This window comes from Aspergillus novofumigatus (assembly GCF_002847465.1).
Source record: "Aspergillus novofumigatus IBT 16806 chromosome Unknown P174scaffold_5, whole genome shotgun sequence".
NCBI classification, from domain to species: Eukaryota; Fungi; Ascomycota; class Eurotiomycetes; order Eurotiales; family Aspergillaceae; genus Aspergillus; species Aspergillus novofumigatus.
The window spans coordinates 1,854,459-1,868,903 of NW_020194278.1; the positions used below are offsets into that span (position 1 = coordinate 1,854,459).

The 14,445-nt window shown below is 49.8% G+C and overlaps 7 protein-coding genes across 7 annotated transcripts; all 7 read left to right on the top strand.

Moving 5' to 3' along the window:
* Window positions 1–59: 59 nt before the first annotated feature.
* On the top strand, window positions 60–1,659 carry P174DRAFT_513416 (uncharacterized protein; the record flags this gene model as incomplete). The annotated part of the gene is made up of 2 exons (XM_024831979.1): window positions 60–109; window positions 282–1,659. 2 exons carry the CDS (start codon window positions 60–62, stop codon window positions 1,645–1,647), a joined length of 1,416 nt encoding a protein of 471 aa, XP_024681543.1. The 3' UTR covers window positions 1,648–1,659.
* A 405-nt stretch (window positions 1,660–2,064) lies between these two features.
* Window positions 2,065–3,196, top strand: P174DRAFT_461426 (uncharacterized protein; the record flags this gene model as incomplete). The annotated part of the gene is made up of 2 exons (XM_024829997.1): window positions 2,065–2,312; window positions 2,398–3,196. The coding sequence occupies 2 exons, from the start codon at window positions 2,065–2,067 to the stop codon at window positions 3,194–3,196; spliced, it is 1,047 nt and encodes a 348-aa protein (XP_024681544.1).
* An 876-nt stretch (window positions 3,197–4,072) lies between these two features.
* Window positions 4,073–5,070, top strand: P174DRAFT_461427 (uncharacterized protein; the record flags this gene model as incomplete). The annotated part of the gene is made up of 4 exons (XM_024829998.1): window positions 4,073–4,097; window positions 4,123–4,598; window positions 4,632–4,913; window positions 4,975–5,070. 4 exons carry the CDS (start codon window positions 4,073–4,075, stop codon window positions 5,068–5,070), a joined length of 879 nt encoding a protein of 292 aa, XP_024681545.1.
* A 913-nt stretch (window positions 5,071–5,983) lies between these two features.
* Window positions 5,984–8,483, top strand: P174DRAFT_461428 (putative Patatin family phospholipase; the record flags this gene model as incomplete). The annotated part of the gene is made up of 3 exons (XM_024829999.1): window positions 5,984–6,259; window positions 6,328–7,169; window positions 7,241–8,483. 3 exons carry the CDS (start codon window positions 5,984–5,986, stop codon window positions 8,481–8,483), a joined length of 2,361 nt encoding a protein of 786 aa, XP_024681546.1.
* An 891-nt stretch (window positions 8,484–9,374) lies between these two features.
* P174DRAFT_442814 (uncharacterized protein) lies at window positions 9,375–10,714 on the top strand. Its single transcript, XM_024827667.1, has one exon. It carries the CDS (start codon window positions 9,852–9,854, stop codon window positions 10,695–10,697), a length of 846 nt encoding a protein of 281 aa, XP_024681547.1. The 5' UTR covers window positions 9,375–9,851; the 3' UTR covers window positions 10,698–10,714.
* A 624-nt stretch (window positions 10,715–11,338) lies between these two features.
* On the top strand, window positions 11,339–13,022 carry P174DRAFT_442817 (class I mannose-6-phosphate isomerase). Its single transcript, XM_024827668.1, has 4 exons — window positions 11,339–11,619; window positions 11,677–11,778; window positions 11,837–11,980; window positions 12,035–13,022. Exons 1-4 carry the CDS (start codon window positions 11,581–11,583, stop codon window positions 12,962–12,964), a joined length of 1,215 nt encoding a protein of 404 aa, XP_024681548.1. The 5' UTR covers window positions 11,339–11,580; the 3' UTR covers window positions 12,965–13,022.
* A 624-nt stretch (window positions 13,023–13,646) lies between these two features.
* On the top strand, window positions 13,647–14,439 carry P174DRAFT_461430 (uncharacterized protein; the record flags this gene model as incomplete). Its single annotated transcript, XM_024830000.1, has 2 exons — window positions 13,647–13,797; window positions 13,862–14,439. The coding sequence occupies 2 exons, from the start codon at window positions 13,647–13,649 to the stop codon at window positions 14,437–14,439; spliced, it is 729 nt and encodes a 242-aa protein (XP_024681549.1).
* Between the last annotated feature and the right edge of the window lie 6 nt (window positions 14,440–14,445).

Below are 14,445 nucleotides of genomic sequence, written 5' to 3' on the forward strand. Positions count from 1 at the left end.
AATGATGAAATGGTGAACAGGTGAACAGTCGGGGAAAGGAACAAAGCCAAAATGTCAACATGACCACCTTCGCAGATGATCATTCTTTTCTTGCATTGTTTGGCGTTCTGTAGTGTTAACGTTCCTTTTCTTTGTTTCCTTTTTCTTCTGGTTTGACATCCATCGAGCGCGATATTTCCCCCTCTTTCCTAAAGCCTAGCTTAGTCGGGTTCTAAATACAACGCGCAGAGAGTATAGTGCACACTCTTCAAATGATCATATTTCATATTCTAAAATGTCAGCCATATCCCTAAGAACGCGAAGCAGCATTTGTTATCGTTGCCTCTGAGAATGCCTACGTCTCAGCAAGACCCCCTTCTCTACATTGACCGCCAGACGAAACACATACAGCGCAGTTTACAGGTCTTGATTGACGCCCAGAGTGACGGTCTCCTAGCAGGCCTCGCAGGAACGCCTCATACTGATTCCATCTCCAATCAAAGCTTCACCTCGACTGAACTTAGTCGCTCCAAGAGCCCGTCTACCATACCGGTCCGACAACCTGTCGCGAGGAAGATTGGGTTACGTGAAGCACGGGAAGGGATATTCAAATCGATCTACGATTTGCTGAAGCTGAAAGAGGAGGAACGAGAAATACTCAGCTTCCGACTTGACGAAAGGACGGATGCTCTGGAACAGATTGACAGATTTAGTACCAAACGAGCTGGCTTGAAGGATGCCATATCGACCATCCGTGATAATGAGGAGAGCTACCGTTCAAAGGAGCTGCTTGAGGAGAGCCATCAGCTTGAGACGGAGATTCAGGAGTTGGAAACCAGGCTACTGGAAATGAAAGCAAGGCATCGGCGTGTGATTCGAGAACTTGCACAAATGGAGGATGCCATGGAATCCAAATTGTCCTCTTACAAAGCTTCTCTGTCTCTTGTGGAATCGGACATCGAGAAATTCCTCAAAGACCCTCCTGTCAAGCCTGACTCGGTTACCAGCAGTCATTCAACGTTCTACTCCCTGAATCCTAAGCGCCGCACTCTTGAGATAGCCCACGAACATTGGACAACAGAACAAGACGACTTACAGAAAAAGCGACAGGAGGTAGATGCTGAAATCCAGGCTCTTGAAGAAGGTGGAGGTGTATGGAAGCAGGCAGTGGGGGAAGTCTCAGGCTTTGAGAAACGACTCAGGTCGGCCATGCGCAGGTCGATCCAGACACAGTCGCAACTTCTTGAGACAGAGGGACATTCGAAAGCTAATACGGAAAGTGATCAGATCCAATCTATTATAGAAGATTTGGAGCATACGACCAACCGCGTGGAACAACACCTGACTCTTGCAGAGAAGAAGAATTGGATGCTACTCACATGCTGCATTGGAGCGGAGCTTGAGGCCCTACGTGAAGCACGAGAGATGCTGCTCGACGCTTTTGATGCGTCTACGGAGGACAAATCGCCCGCTCCAGGAAGAGAAACAACAAATGCACGTCTTCCTGACGATAGAAACGATTCATTGACAGATCCTCTTGGGGTGGACAATCCCGAACCTCCAGCTGATTTACTCAGGGATGCGGAACCCAGGTCTCCAGAACCGAATCTCGGGTCGGATAACGAGGATGACGAGCCCGATCCCGCTTGGCTACTCCCTGAAGCTTGAATATTTAGTCTGAAAAACATATAATTCCATATAATGACAATTCTGTCGTAAATGGCATGAACTGTTAGCATTGTAGAGCTGTGCCGATGTGGCTAGTAGAAGTAATGATATGCATAATATTAGCCTGATCGAGACAGCCATTGTTCATTCAATCGCTCATTTCGAATTAACCATCGGTATTTCCAAGATGCAGCTGATTGGGGTGCTAGAGTAAATCACCACCGGAGCCTCTGGAGCCATAAATAGAGAGACCGTGCGCAGCGAATGTTTCCGACTCGCCCTTGGCCCTCCCAACGTTAATCACAACTATATATATCCGCATCTTCATCTTGACAACCCAACGGCTACAGATTACCACAGCTAGTACTCATTAGCAAGGGCGGGAAGACAAAAATAAACAAGCGGGTGTCCATTGAGATGCATCTTCCTGCCCCGACTTACAGCTTCAACATCCCTTCGGTTCACGACGGGACTGAGTTAGAGTGCCGTCTCAATTTGCCTCTCGAGCTGCAGCAGTCGGAGGGTGCTCGCAAATGGCACATACGAGGTGCGATAATAGCCCATCCATATGCCCCTCTTGGAGGGTGCTATGATGATCCGGTAGTGGGCTTTATTGGCGGGGAGCTCCTCAGATGCGGTTTTGTGGTGGGCACCTTCAACTTTCGGTGAGTCTTTAGGATGGGCCATGTTTTTCCCACGATGTATTTCGCCGTCACTGCTTCGAAGATATTTTATTGACACTGTCAATAGCGGGGCTGGTGAATCCGGAGGTCGAACTAGCTGGACAGCAAAGCCTGAATTGGCGGACTATGTTTCCTTCTACGGATTTATGCTCCATTACCTGCATTCGTTGAAAGAAGACCACACCCGACAGGAGGACAGGGGCCCAGATCCGAGTTCTGCTCCACCAGCCGAATCAGCTGTTGACTCTGGAAGCGCTTCCGGGGATGTTCATCTCATTCTAGGAGGTTATTCCTACGGGTCGATGGTCGCTTCACATCTGCCAACAGTCGATGTGGTAGCACGCTTGTTCGCAGAGGGCGATAGCGGTACATCATTTCACCAAATACGCCAAGCTGCGAAGGAGCTTTCAGCTCAGTCGATAAAGAGTGTCCGAGGCACAGACATGCCGTCGACATCGAGCAATTTCGCCTCCAGAGAATGTAGCACGACTGTTGAGGATGTTACTCAAACAACAATCTCATACCTTCTCGTTTCACCTCTTCTGCCGCCTGTCAACTTATTTCTCACGTCTTTTTCGAAGCTCTCTTCAGGCTTGGCAGTAAAGACCCCTACACAGAGTAAGCAAGTTCTCTGCCCGGAGCCAGCCGACCAGCTCTGCTCACACAGAACACTGGCAATCTACGGGAATCACGACACATTCACTTCTGCCCAAAAACTACGCAAGTGGGCTAGCGATCTTTCTGAAGCGGCTCACAGTCAATTTCAGTCGGCCGAAATCGACGGCGCCGCCCATTTCTGGCGAGAGAAAGGCGTTGAATCCCGAGCAAGGGAAGCTCTGAGAACCTGGCTGCATCACATTCCATGATGGTGCAAGCGAATCTCACGGCTCCTACGATCGATGAGGAGACCATTATGATCATTTATGCCAAGTTGCTACCACGCAGCGCAGTCGAATCAACTCCATGTGTCCTCGGGTTCCATTTTAACAACTCCGCTGCCAACGATAATTCTTCTGCTGTTGATATAGACCAGATGCAGGGCTCATTTTTCCACATTACACTCAGCCGGACATGATGGGTTCAATTCTCCACGCATTCACAATGCTTGTCCTCATCAAGAATGGACACCGCAGAATAGTGGCTGCGCAATGATGCTCGTCCGCCGCAAGCAAGGCATCCGCCTATAATTAGCTTACACGCTGTGTGTTTTGGATGGCCTAAAGCTACTCTATCAACCAAACAGGTCCAAGCAGTACTTCCCCGTGTTGGAAGCTTGCCTGAAAGGCAGTCTTGCGATCGCACGTCAGCGTAAGCACTAGATAATTCTCACGACCCATAGCGTTGCTGTCCTAAGCTCTCCTTTGGGTTCAACACACAAAATCAGGCGGGAGGCTTGGAATTCATTACCAAGTGGGAAAAGATATTTCAAAGAGACCGATCTGCATGGCTCCATAGCAGTTGACTCACCAAGCCTAGTCAACTGTTACCGATTCAGGTCACCGACACCCTGGAAAAGGCTTAATGCAATCAAAGTGGGTTTCTATGATCGAGATTATTGAGCAGCTGCATACCGCCTCTTTTTGAGCTTGGGACTTGATGGGTGAAGAGAGAAGCACTCTAGGGAAAGGGGGTGGCCTAAGCATCGAAAGTATATAAGACTGTATGTGACTTTTTTCCTCATGGAATCGCTTCAGACATTTCTAAGCCGAGAGTAACGAGCAAATTTGTCTTTTTCCATGGTCATGCTCGTTTCTGGCGCATTCATTGGTCACCCTCATTAGCCTTGCTTCAGCATCTCCCACTGCGGCTATATCAGCCTCTCAATGGCCTACGGATTTGAAAGTCAAGCAGCTCGCCAATTTCGGACCTAGTTCCTGGATCGAAAATCTTGCCATCCGACACTCAGGCGAGGTCTTGGCCACCCAACTGCTCAACCCGCGGATCTTGCAAGTCGATCCCGATGGGAAATTGCCGCCTATAGTGATTCATAGCTGGGCCGAAGGTGCCAGTGCTGGCAAGTATGCCGGTGGCTTGGGAATCACAGAGACCAGACACGACGAGTTCTATGTGGCCGTGGCTGGTCAGCACGACGAGAATATGATATTATTACCCAACTCGACCGATTACATATTCCGGGTCGATTTTAGTACTTTGGAGGTGTCCTCGACAGGAGAGGTGCTCTCGAATGTCACTGTGACGAAACTCACCGACCTCGAGGGCTCTCAGCTCGTGAATGGAGCCACGACGCTCAATGAAGACGCTATCTTGGTTTCCGATTCCTATAATGGATGAGTCTATAAGATCGATGTCCGGACTGGTGAATATGATGTGATCGTCGATGACCCTCTGATGAAGGAGAGCTCAGGTTCAGAAGGGAAAACCGGTGTCAATGGGATCAAGGTCTTCAGAGGATATCTTTACTGGACCACCATTGATGCTGGTCTCCTGGCCAGAATTAAGATCAATGAGGACGGGAAGCCATGCGGTGCATCCGAGATTGTTGCTTCAAATCTGACGGAGCCGGACGACTTCACTCTGGACGAAAACGGGACAGCATATATTGCTCTGGGCCCCCTGAACGAAGTCCGCGTTGTCCATCCTGGAGGCAGCAGCAGGTCGGCAGCTGTGGATGGGCCAACGGCAGCGAAGTTTGGACGTCAACATGGTGACCATCATCGACTGTATTTCAGCACTCATGGAGGCAGGTCTTTTGTACCAAATTCGAGTCACTGTGAAGTAGACGCGATGGGCTAATAACCTGACAGGGTCGAACATACTGTCCAATAACAGCACGGCAATTTACAATGGGACCATTTCGTATGTCGACATCCCCCATACGATATGGTGACTGCTAGGCCGGTGGCGGTCAAGTTAGGAGGTAATATATAGGAGATAGTCTTTACTCAATGGATCTTTCCACTCAGTGGATACTGTTTAGATGCTAGACGAAGACCCCAGCCAATTAGCTTGTGAGTTCCATGGATATAATTGCGCCTGAATTGTATGCTGGCCTGTCAATAATCCCGTCACATGCTTGTATTCCCAGACAAGAATTATCATGACTCAAGCACACAAGGGGATCTATTTGGCTGGAAAACAATCGGATGACGTCAGGTGTCCAGCATGAACATAAGTGATCAAGGGCGAACAAGACAAAACAGCAGATTAGATAGCGCAAGTACTGCCCTCTGCTCCAGTCCTCATACGAAGAAAATGAGGATAATGAGCAGCATCAAAGGAGGAATGCACAGAAACAGTGGGAGTCTGTAGCAGGCGTCATGTGGCGATGGGCGACGGCCTCCCGAAGACTCCACACCTGAGGCCCAACTCTGCCCGCGTGACGTCTGAACCGCTGCTGACTGCCAAACCCCACACTAATTTCCTGGGGTTGCTATGCTGCAGAGTGCAGACTAGCAGACTACCAAGGCAAGGGCAGTCCGCTTGCAGTACATTCACATTCATTCTCGCCTCCATTCTCTATGTTTTTATTCTCAAGTGCTCTCCTTGACTTATAAAGTGAGGACTGCAGAAGATTATCTGGCATCCTTCTAGTCTTATCTTCATGCTTTGTTCTGGTCAACTTCTTCTCTGCTCCTCCTCCCTCTCTACATTTGCCAAATGGATGGCTCTCCCTCAACGTGAAGCCTACTACCATGTCGCTTTTTCATGACTCGCCTATTGTGCAACCTAAATGTTACGGCGGTGTCAAACCCCGGAGTCGGCTCAATGTCTCATCGACCCCGGCACGGCAGCGCCGTATTCTATCGAAATCGATTTCCATCCCCTCGTTACCATCGGTGGTGCGGAACTCGCTATCATGGGCTGGGGATACCCTAAATGCGTATCTTGATGGAGCCTCAAGAGAGCAAAACAAGGCGCTCACGGATATTGAGGATCGCAAGCAGATTTTGTACCTCAGAATGCGTAATGTAAGTCGCTAGCCTTCTTCTTTCCATTGCCGCTGTCGGTCCTTAGCTAAATCAGATTCATGGTCTAGGCAGTCTCGTACGAGGAGTGGAGGAATTGCGCCTGCGAACTGGACGAGTTAGAGGACAATAATACCTGGAAACAGACGTTCGAATGTTCCGAATACAACCCTCACCTTGTGCAAGAGCGTCTCAAACAGCTGGAAGAAGCTCGCATCAGTTGTGACGTAAGCCGCATGCTTTTTCTGATTCGCACTTCGCTGAGTCGCGATCTGGGAAATATGAGCAATGCGGCGCTGTACAGGCATTCTCATGTCGGTACGAAGGACTTGATCGACCGGTACATCACGACGGCGCTCGATACGATATCAATGTTGGTGGAACTGGCTGGAAAGAAGTGTGACGTGTTGGAGTTGAGGTATATGCTCGATCAACTGCTCGCCGCGCGACAGGCGTTTGGTCGAAGTGCTCTTCTATTCTCGGGAGGCGCCACGTTCGGTATGAACCATATCGGAGTACTCAAAGCTCTGTGGGAAGCAAAACTGCTCCCGCGTATTATTTCCGGCGCCTCAGCAGGCAGTATTGTCTGTGCGGTTTTCTGCACACGTACGGACGATGAGTTACCAGCGCTTCTGGATACTTATGCTTACGGAGATTTCGCCGTCTTTGACGAGGAAGGAAAGGAGGAGAATATCTTGCAGAAAACAGCGCGATTTCTGAAATACGGCTCCTTTTTGGACATTTCGCATCTTGCTAGAGTCATGCGAAACTGGCTTGGTGACATTACATTTCAGGAAGCATACAACAGGACGAGGAGGATATTGAACATTTGTGTCTCCAGTGCTGGAGTGTACGAACTTCCAAGGTTGTTGAACTACATTACCGCACCCAACGTGATGATTTGGTCTGCTGTGTAAGTTTTATTATCCTGATGCTCAACGTACCCTCGATATCTTCCCCTGGTTGTGTCCTGACTTGCTATAGAGCTGTTTCCTGTTCAGTACCACTGGTTTTCACGCCCTTTGTTCTGATGGCCAAGGATCCATTGACCGGAGAAGCGGTCCCTTGGACTGATTTTCACAAACAGTACATTGACGGCTCAGTGGATGGAGATTTGCCCATGACCAGGTTGTCTGAGATGTTCAACGTCAATCATTTCATCGTCTCACAGGTGAATCCTCATGTGGTCCCTTTCCTTCCGAAGGATGATGGTCCCAGCCACGGGCCGATGCAAACGTCATCTTCACCTAGCTGGCTTCACACCGTGACACATTTAGCCAAGGACGAAATATTACACCGGATGACGGTCTTGTCGGATCTTGGTATCTTCCCCACATCGCTCACGAAAGCTGCGTCCATCATGAACCAGAAATATTACGGAGATATCAATATTTACCCGGAGATTCTCTACGCAAATTTCCCTCGAATCCTCAAGAACCCGACCACTGAATTCATGCTTCAGGCGTGTCTCAGCGGAGAACGCGCGACTTGGCCCAAACTCGGATGGATCAGGAATCACTGTGCTATAGAGCTCGCATTGGACTCGGCTATCCAGCAGATGCGCGTGCGAGTTGCCTTCAGTCCTAGCCTGGTTAACTTGAGGTACCAAGGGTTGAATGGGCATTCCATTGATTCGCTCGATAGCAGTGGAGGGCGCGGACGCATGCTCAACCGGAGGAGCTCGTACGATCATGAAGTGGAGCGAATGGAGGCAATGCGCCCCAATTCTGGCCGTCGATCCACAGCGCAAGTGAGGCGGTCTCGTAGCGAATTTTTCGCCGAACAGTCACATACCTTGAGTGTTGTTCGTTCTGCCGAAGTTGGACAGGAGATTCAAGATCGAGGCGACGACCACCCGATCGACCTGACCGTTGACGGAACATACTGTATTGACTTCGATTATGACGAAACGGATCTATCCTCTCCAGAGCGACCAGTACTTTTACGGGGTTCCTCATGGGGATCGTCAGCGGGTGTGCAGCCAGGATCACGGCATTGTCAGCAGAGCCCTGTCCGAACTCGGCCGTCCCTAACATCAACCGCGTCCGTGATAAGTCCCTTCGTAGGCGCATCACGTTGGCCATCATCTACGCACACTACCGACGATGCCAGCACCCGAATGTCGTTGTACTCAAAGACGATATCACCTTCTCGCAGCTTACTACAGATGACGCCTGCAGTTCATGGGGGCTCGACTGGTTCGTCAACCCGTCACTCTTACAGCTGATACACAATCAGGGTGACCAATATAAATGCTTTCCCATCTTAATGAACTATGGCTCATCTGGGGATATTGGGAACTCCACTTAGAGACTCGACAAGAAGTCAGTTTACGAAGCACTCTATCCAACCACCTTTTTGAGCATTTGTCCAGCATGTGAGCCACGAGCAGCAGTCCATTTCTTACTATGACCACCTTTTACGACTTTCATTCGCATGTGATGTTGCCACTGGGTTCTAGACCATGAATCTTGGAAGTTAGACAGATGCCTGCAAAGGCTTTTTTGGCGACAGGGAAGCCTCGATTAGACAGTACATATACCACGACCTTAGGAAAGGACTTGGAGTTGGTTTTCAGGTCATTTGACAGGTTCACAGGTCATACCACAGCATTTTGAAACGGCGTTCTTAAGTATTTTGTGGGCAAGAGAGAGAGTTGATCTGTATTAGAGCAGACGATCAATAGATGCACCTCATACATCCTATCTCATTTCATGCTTGCTCTGTATAATCGAAGACACCCGGTTGGCCACAACAACCCTCATGAGCTGACAATCCGCTGACCAAATCAGTTGCATGCAGGACAAGGATACTAATTCATTTAACAAACCGAATCCTGCATAATTAGTGTGGTTCGTCCTCTTCAGCTAGTGCTGAGAAGGTTTCACTGGGCGCTTCGCTGCTGCACTGCAACCTCAGCCCTCCTAGTGTTGAACTAAATTTGGCACAATTATCCTGCAACCAGCCTGCAAAAGAAAACTAATTATGGTACTTGACTGCATATTCCAGATTAATTCGAAGTATCCGCGCTGTTTTACATGGATAAGTTTCTAAGAATGGATATGCTAGCCTGCTGCAATGCCTGTTAAGTGACGCTAATATGCCGGGCGGCAATAGAGCGTCTTTGTTTGTTGCTAATGTTGGCAACTTGATCGACCGGATCGATGCAAGCTTAAGCTCTTTGTGGCTGTTTCAGAGACTCAGTGGATGATGAAACATAATTAGAAAACAGCAGCGTTAACTGGATATCCAGCATGGATAAGCTTATATACACCCGTTGTCGTCCTGGTCGACAAGAGTCTCAAGCTTGTCCGCAGACTTGCTCTGGTGGTGCTTGTGACTGAAGCCTGCCCTTGTCCTGCATTGCATAGATTGATGGTGGTCATCCGTCAAGATCATCTGTGCCTTATCCTTGTACCCTGAGCCCTCGCGCTTGGACATTGCAGAGCAGCCTCGTTCCCCCAGACTGCTCTCCCAGCTTCGGCTGCCAGTCACCTCTATATACCGCTGATCCCAGCATCAGTACGGAGTACTCCGTACCATGAGCCATCTCTCTGCTCCCAAAGCAAAGCAGCAGCATTGAACAAAACCAAAAATGGCCAACATCGTTACTCGTCCCCTCAGCATCTTCCGCAAGCACGACTCCTCCAAGCCCCAGTCGCAGCCGCAATCACATTCACTACACACCAGATGGGGCGACGCAGCCATCTCCGCGCCAACAGACGGCTCCTGGACCCAATACACTACCCCCGCCCCTCATCAATCTTTCTCCTCCACCCGCAGGAGCAAGAGTAAGAACAATAGCAAGAGCAAGGGCATGGACAAGCCAGCCTACGAAGTGGAATACGTGCCTCGCACGCATCAACTCATCGAATCCCGCCCAAGCTCAACCCTAAACCCAAACTCCACCCCTTCAACCTCGACCTCGACCTCCCTGTCACGGCGTCTCTCTATACGTCTGACGCCTAGATCAAGGAGCTCCTACTCGGACTGTGACACAACCGAACGCCAACCCCTCGTCGAGCGCCGGGCCCAGTTCGCCTACAGACCCATCCGCCAGGATTATCCCAGCGAAGTCGCCGAAAAGACTGCAGCGGCGCCTCGAATCACCGTCAACAGCGTCGACGAGCGATCTATATCTCCATCTCCATCTCCCGCTTCGTCGCTGGAGCCCACGCCCTCCCCATCGTCGTCGCGCTTCCGGTATATCCCTGCTTACCCGCGGTACGAGGAGGAATTCGCTCGCTCGCGTTTATCGCGCGCGTACTCGGTTTCTTCAAGTGGTAGTTACCGTGCTGGAGACGATGAGAACTGGGACGAGGGGTTCAACCTGGACTCCGGCTCCGGGTCTCTGAGGAGTGGCTCGTCGGCGAAGAAACGGCTCTCGGCCAGACGCATGACCATGACTATGGTGCCTGATGCGGATGAAATTTACGGATGATTTGGTTTTGTTTGTTTCGTTTGCCTTGAATGCATTTCTGGCTCATGGTGGACTTTGCGGCATATTTCAAGGCGTTGGTGGGTTGGCGTCGATTTTATTTATATTTTCGGTAACTTCATAGGTGTTAGGCAGAACCATGATAATGATAATGACATTATGGCTTCCAGTAGCTGCTTCCTTATCCTATTATCAACTCATATGACATCTTACATAACTTAGTTGTAGAGAGTTGGAAACCACCTCACAAATCACGCCTTGTCTAGATAAAGAGTGGAAGTCTGAACCAATACTCTACGCTACACCCGCGAACGCTATTTAATTGAAATCACTTAAATTTACTATCGAATGATCAAGTCTATACTCTTCTGAATCCTACCTGAACTGACGATAATAATACACTGGCTATATGCATATTCGCATACATGCTAAGATTCCATGGAGAAAAGGTACCCGAGGTGAGGGTTCTATCCTGACGTCAGAGTCAGATTGAACACCATCACCATCGCCATCACCAGTCGACGTCAGAACGCTTCAATCGTTCGATCATATTTCCTATTGGCGCGTGGCATCCCCTCTTCACTTCTTTCACAGTCGCATCGATTCATCTAGCCCAGCTCGCTGCGATATCAGGCCACGGCGGAGTCAGTTTCCCACCAAATTTCCTGTTCTATCGCCTGTTCCACTGGGTATACCAACAATGACGCCATGCCCACGCATTGCTGCAATACCTTATCGTTGTCGCAAAGTCCGGCCAGCTTCCTCACTGCTTTCTACATCGCTCATAATTATTATCCCTATTGCTTCCTGAATCAATTGCTTGAAGATCAGGGATAATAACCCTTACAACCAGCGCCTCAATCGCAAATTGAATATATCCGGCACAATGGTGGAATCAGTGGTCCAAATTAAATGTGAATGCAAGGTTCGTCATCACAATCTTGAATTACAGATTCGAGATCTAACGGCCGTATCATAACAGCACGATCCCTGGGGCAAAAAGGGCAAAGATGCACTGGCTGCCCAGCTTTGGGCCAAATCACCTGGCTCCGGCGATATCAAGGAGACAGAGACATATTCTGAGGTGGGGAATCGCCTCATCCTCTAGCCATGCTGCTCATAAAAGTTAACTCTTGAGATAGATGTGGATGGGTACATACCCGACAAATCCGTCGAAAATCCTTGCCACAGGTGAGATGCTCGCCGACTACATCAAAAACAACCCGCAGTTGATCGGGAAGGCCGTTTTGGATCGATATGGTCCAGAGATCCCTTTTCTACCCAAGGTACACACCGTGTCGAGAGAAACAGCCTGCCGACCTTGACTAATGAAGTCTCAGATCCTATCCTTCGCTAAAGCCCTCCCACTTCAAATCCACCCCGACAAGGCCTTGGCTGAGAAGCTCCACGCAACCGATCCGAAAAAGTTCGGCGACCCCAACCACAAACCCGAAATAGCAATTGCACTATCTAACTTTGAGCTCTTTGCCGGCTTCAAACCCCTGAAAGACATCGAGTCCCTCATGAAACTGAAGCCGCTCGAACGGTTTGTCCCGCCTCACGACAAATTCGATGACGAGCTTCTGCGGCAGATTTGCAAGGCGCTGCTGAGCGCGTCCCCAGTCGCCGTTGCTGAAACGATCAATGAGTTGAAGAACATTCCCGAGTCCCAATTTGGTCCCAACAGCAGCTATATTCCGGGCATGCTAGAGAGACTTCGCAAACAGTATTCGGAGTACGACAATGGCAACCTGGTCGCTGCGTTGTTGATGAATTATCTCAGCATCGGACCAGGTGAGGCTGTCAATGTACCTGCAGATAGTCTGCATGCATATCTCCACGGCGACATCATGGAATGCATGGCCCGATCCGATAACGTGCTGAGCACAGGATTCTGTCCCAGGCCGGCTCGGGACAATGTGGATCTCTTCTCACGCGCGCTAACGTTCAAACCTCACTCAAAAGACGAGGTGAGTCTACCACGGAAAAAGAGTGACAAAGGCTTGAATGGGAAAACCGATGAGTATGCGCCCGCCTTTAGCGAATTCAACGTCCTGGCGACTTGTTTGGGCCCCGGGGAGACGGAGACGCACAAGGCCATCTTAGGCCCGAGTCTTATGATCGTCGTAAAAGGTAATGGCCACATGAACGCTCCAGGCGACAAGCGGTTCGACCTGAAGGAAGGATACACCTACTTCATCGGACAGGGAGTTGCCCTAGACTTCTACACAGAGAAGGGAATGGCGGTTTATCGACCTTATGCAGAGTAATCAGGAAGCGGCGCATACATATTAGAGAATGGTCAGTCAATGTTATAGAAGAAATGCATCATCTTGTCCTAGTTCCTTCACTTGTTAGTCCTTGTAATTTCACAATGCAGACCATGTGTGTCAGTTGCTGAAGCAAAGATAGGACCCTTTGAAGTTGAACAACTCATCTGCAGAGAGATGGGTCAGATCGCAATTCCCCCTCCACCCTAGCGCGGAGATACGGGGTCAGGGCGCGCACAACCAAGTCGCCGAATTCTCTCAGCCAATGATTCCCCAATCTGCACCAGTTTGGATGCTATTTTGGGCGAGGAAGGATTCGAGCTGCGTTTCAGCTTTGCGTTTGTCTGTAACAATCAACTAAACAAGATAAGCGCAAGTGATCCTCCCAGAGCGTCCTCCGATTCGGTTTCTATCTTTGTCCATGACTACCGCAATCCCGCATTGCTTGATCCCCAAAATAACTTTAAACTCATGGTTCTGAAACGAGGGACCGTGATCAGGCCCGAGCTTATCAATATGACAGGGCTTAAATATTCTCTTCTTTCCGTTCCATCGGAGAGGGGTGATCTGACAGCTTTGATGGAGAGGCTGGCGAGGCGGATCAGGGTCCTCTCAGTGTTTTGCATACGTGATTTGGTATCGAACAAGCATTGCTTCTTTTCTCTGAAGAACGACTGTCAGCATGGTCATTTCGCGTGATACCAACTATTCAGGTCACGTTGAATCCGATCACGCCTCGTCGACGTCAACCGATGGTTCAGGATCGGGGAGCTCCAGCAATGTCACTGCGATAATCATCGGAGTGGTCGTTGGAGGCGTTGCTGCCATTGCAAGTAGGACTCTCTTCTACCAAGCTAGGTTCCTTTTCGTGTTTCAATGCTAACAAGTCTGTATCAGTCACCGCGGGCATACTCTTCTTCCTCCATAAGAAACGCAGATGGGATCGTATCCGTCGACGCGAAGAACAACTCCTCGAGTATCATAACCAGGCAGGGCTGAAGGCAGAGGATGCTGAGCTTGCAACCATGCGGGGTCGACCGTCATCTTCGCTCTCCATCTACCGCGCCCACTCTGACGACATCAGTGACCGACCACCAGCATATCAGACTTTGCATGTACCGGTCTATGACCCGTCCAGGTACAGAGACATCGATGTTCCACCGGCCGTGCAGTTCTCTGCGATGAGACAACCACCATTGCAGCCAGTTCAGAATGCTCCTCTAAGAGTTTCGTCACAGCTTCGCAACCAGCCTGTCTCACAACTAAACGACGACTCGCCATTGCCACAGCCATTGCAGCCACCAGGGCGGTCATTTCTGGGAACCTCGCCAGATTCGACACGAGATTCGATACAATCAGACAGTCTCTTCCAGGCCACTGTGGTTCCTGCGGACTCGAGCACACTCGATCGGACGGCAAGGCTACCTAGGCGACCAAAACCGGTACTTTCGAGATTGATCACAAATCTCAACTAATGACGA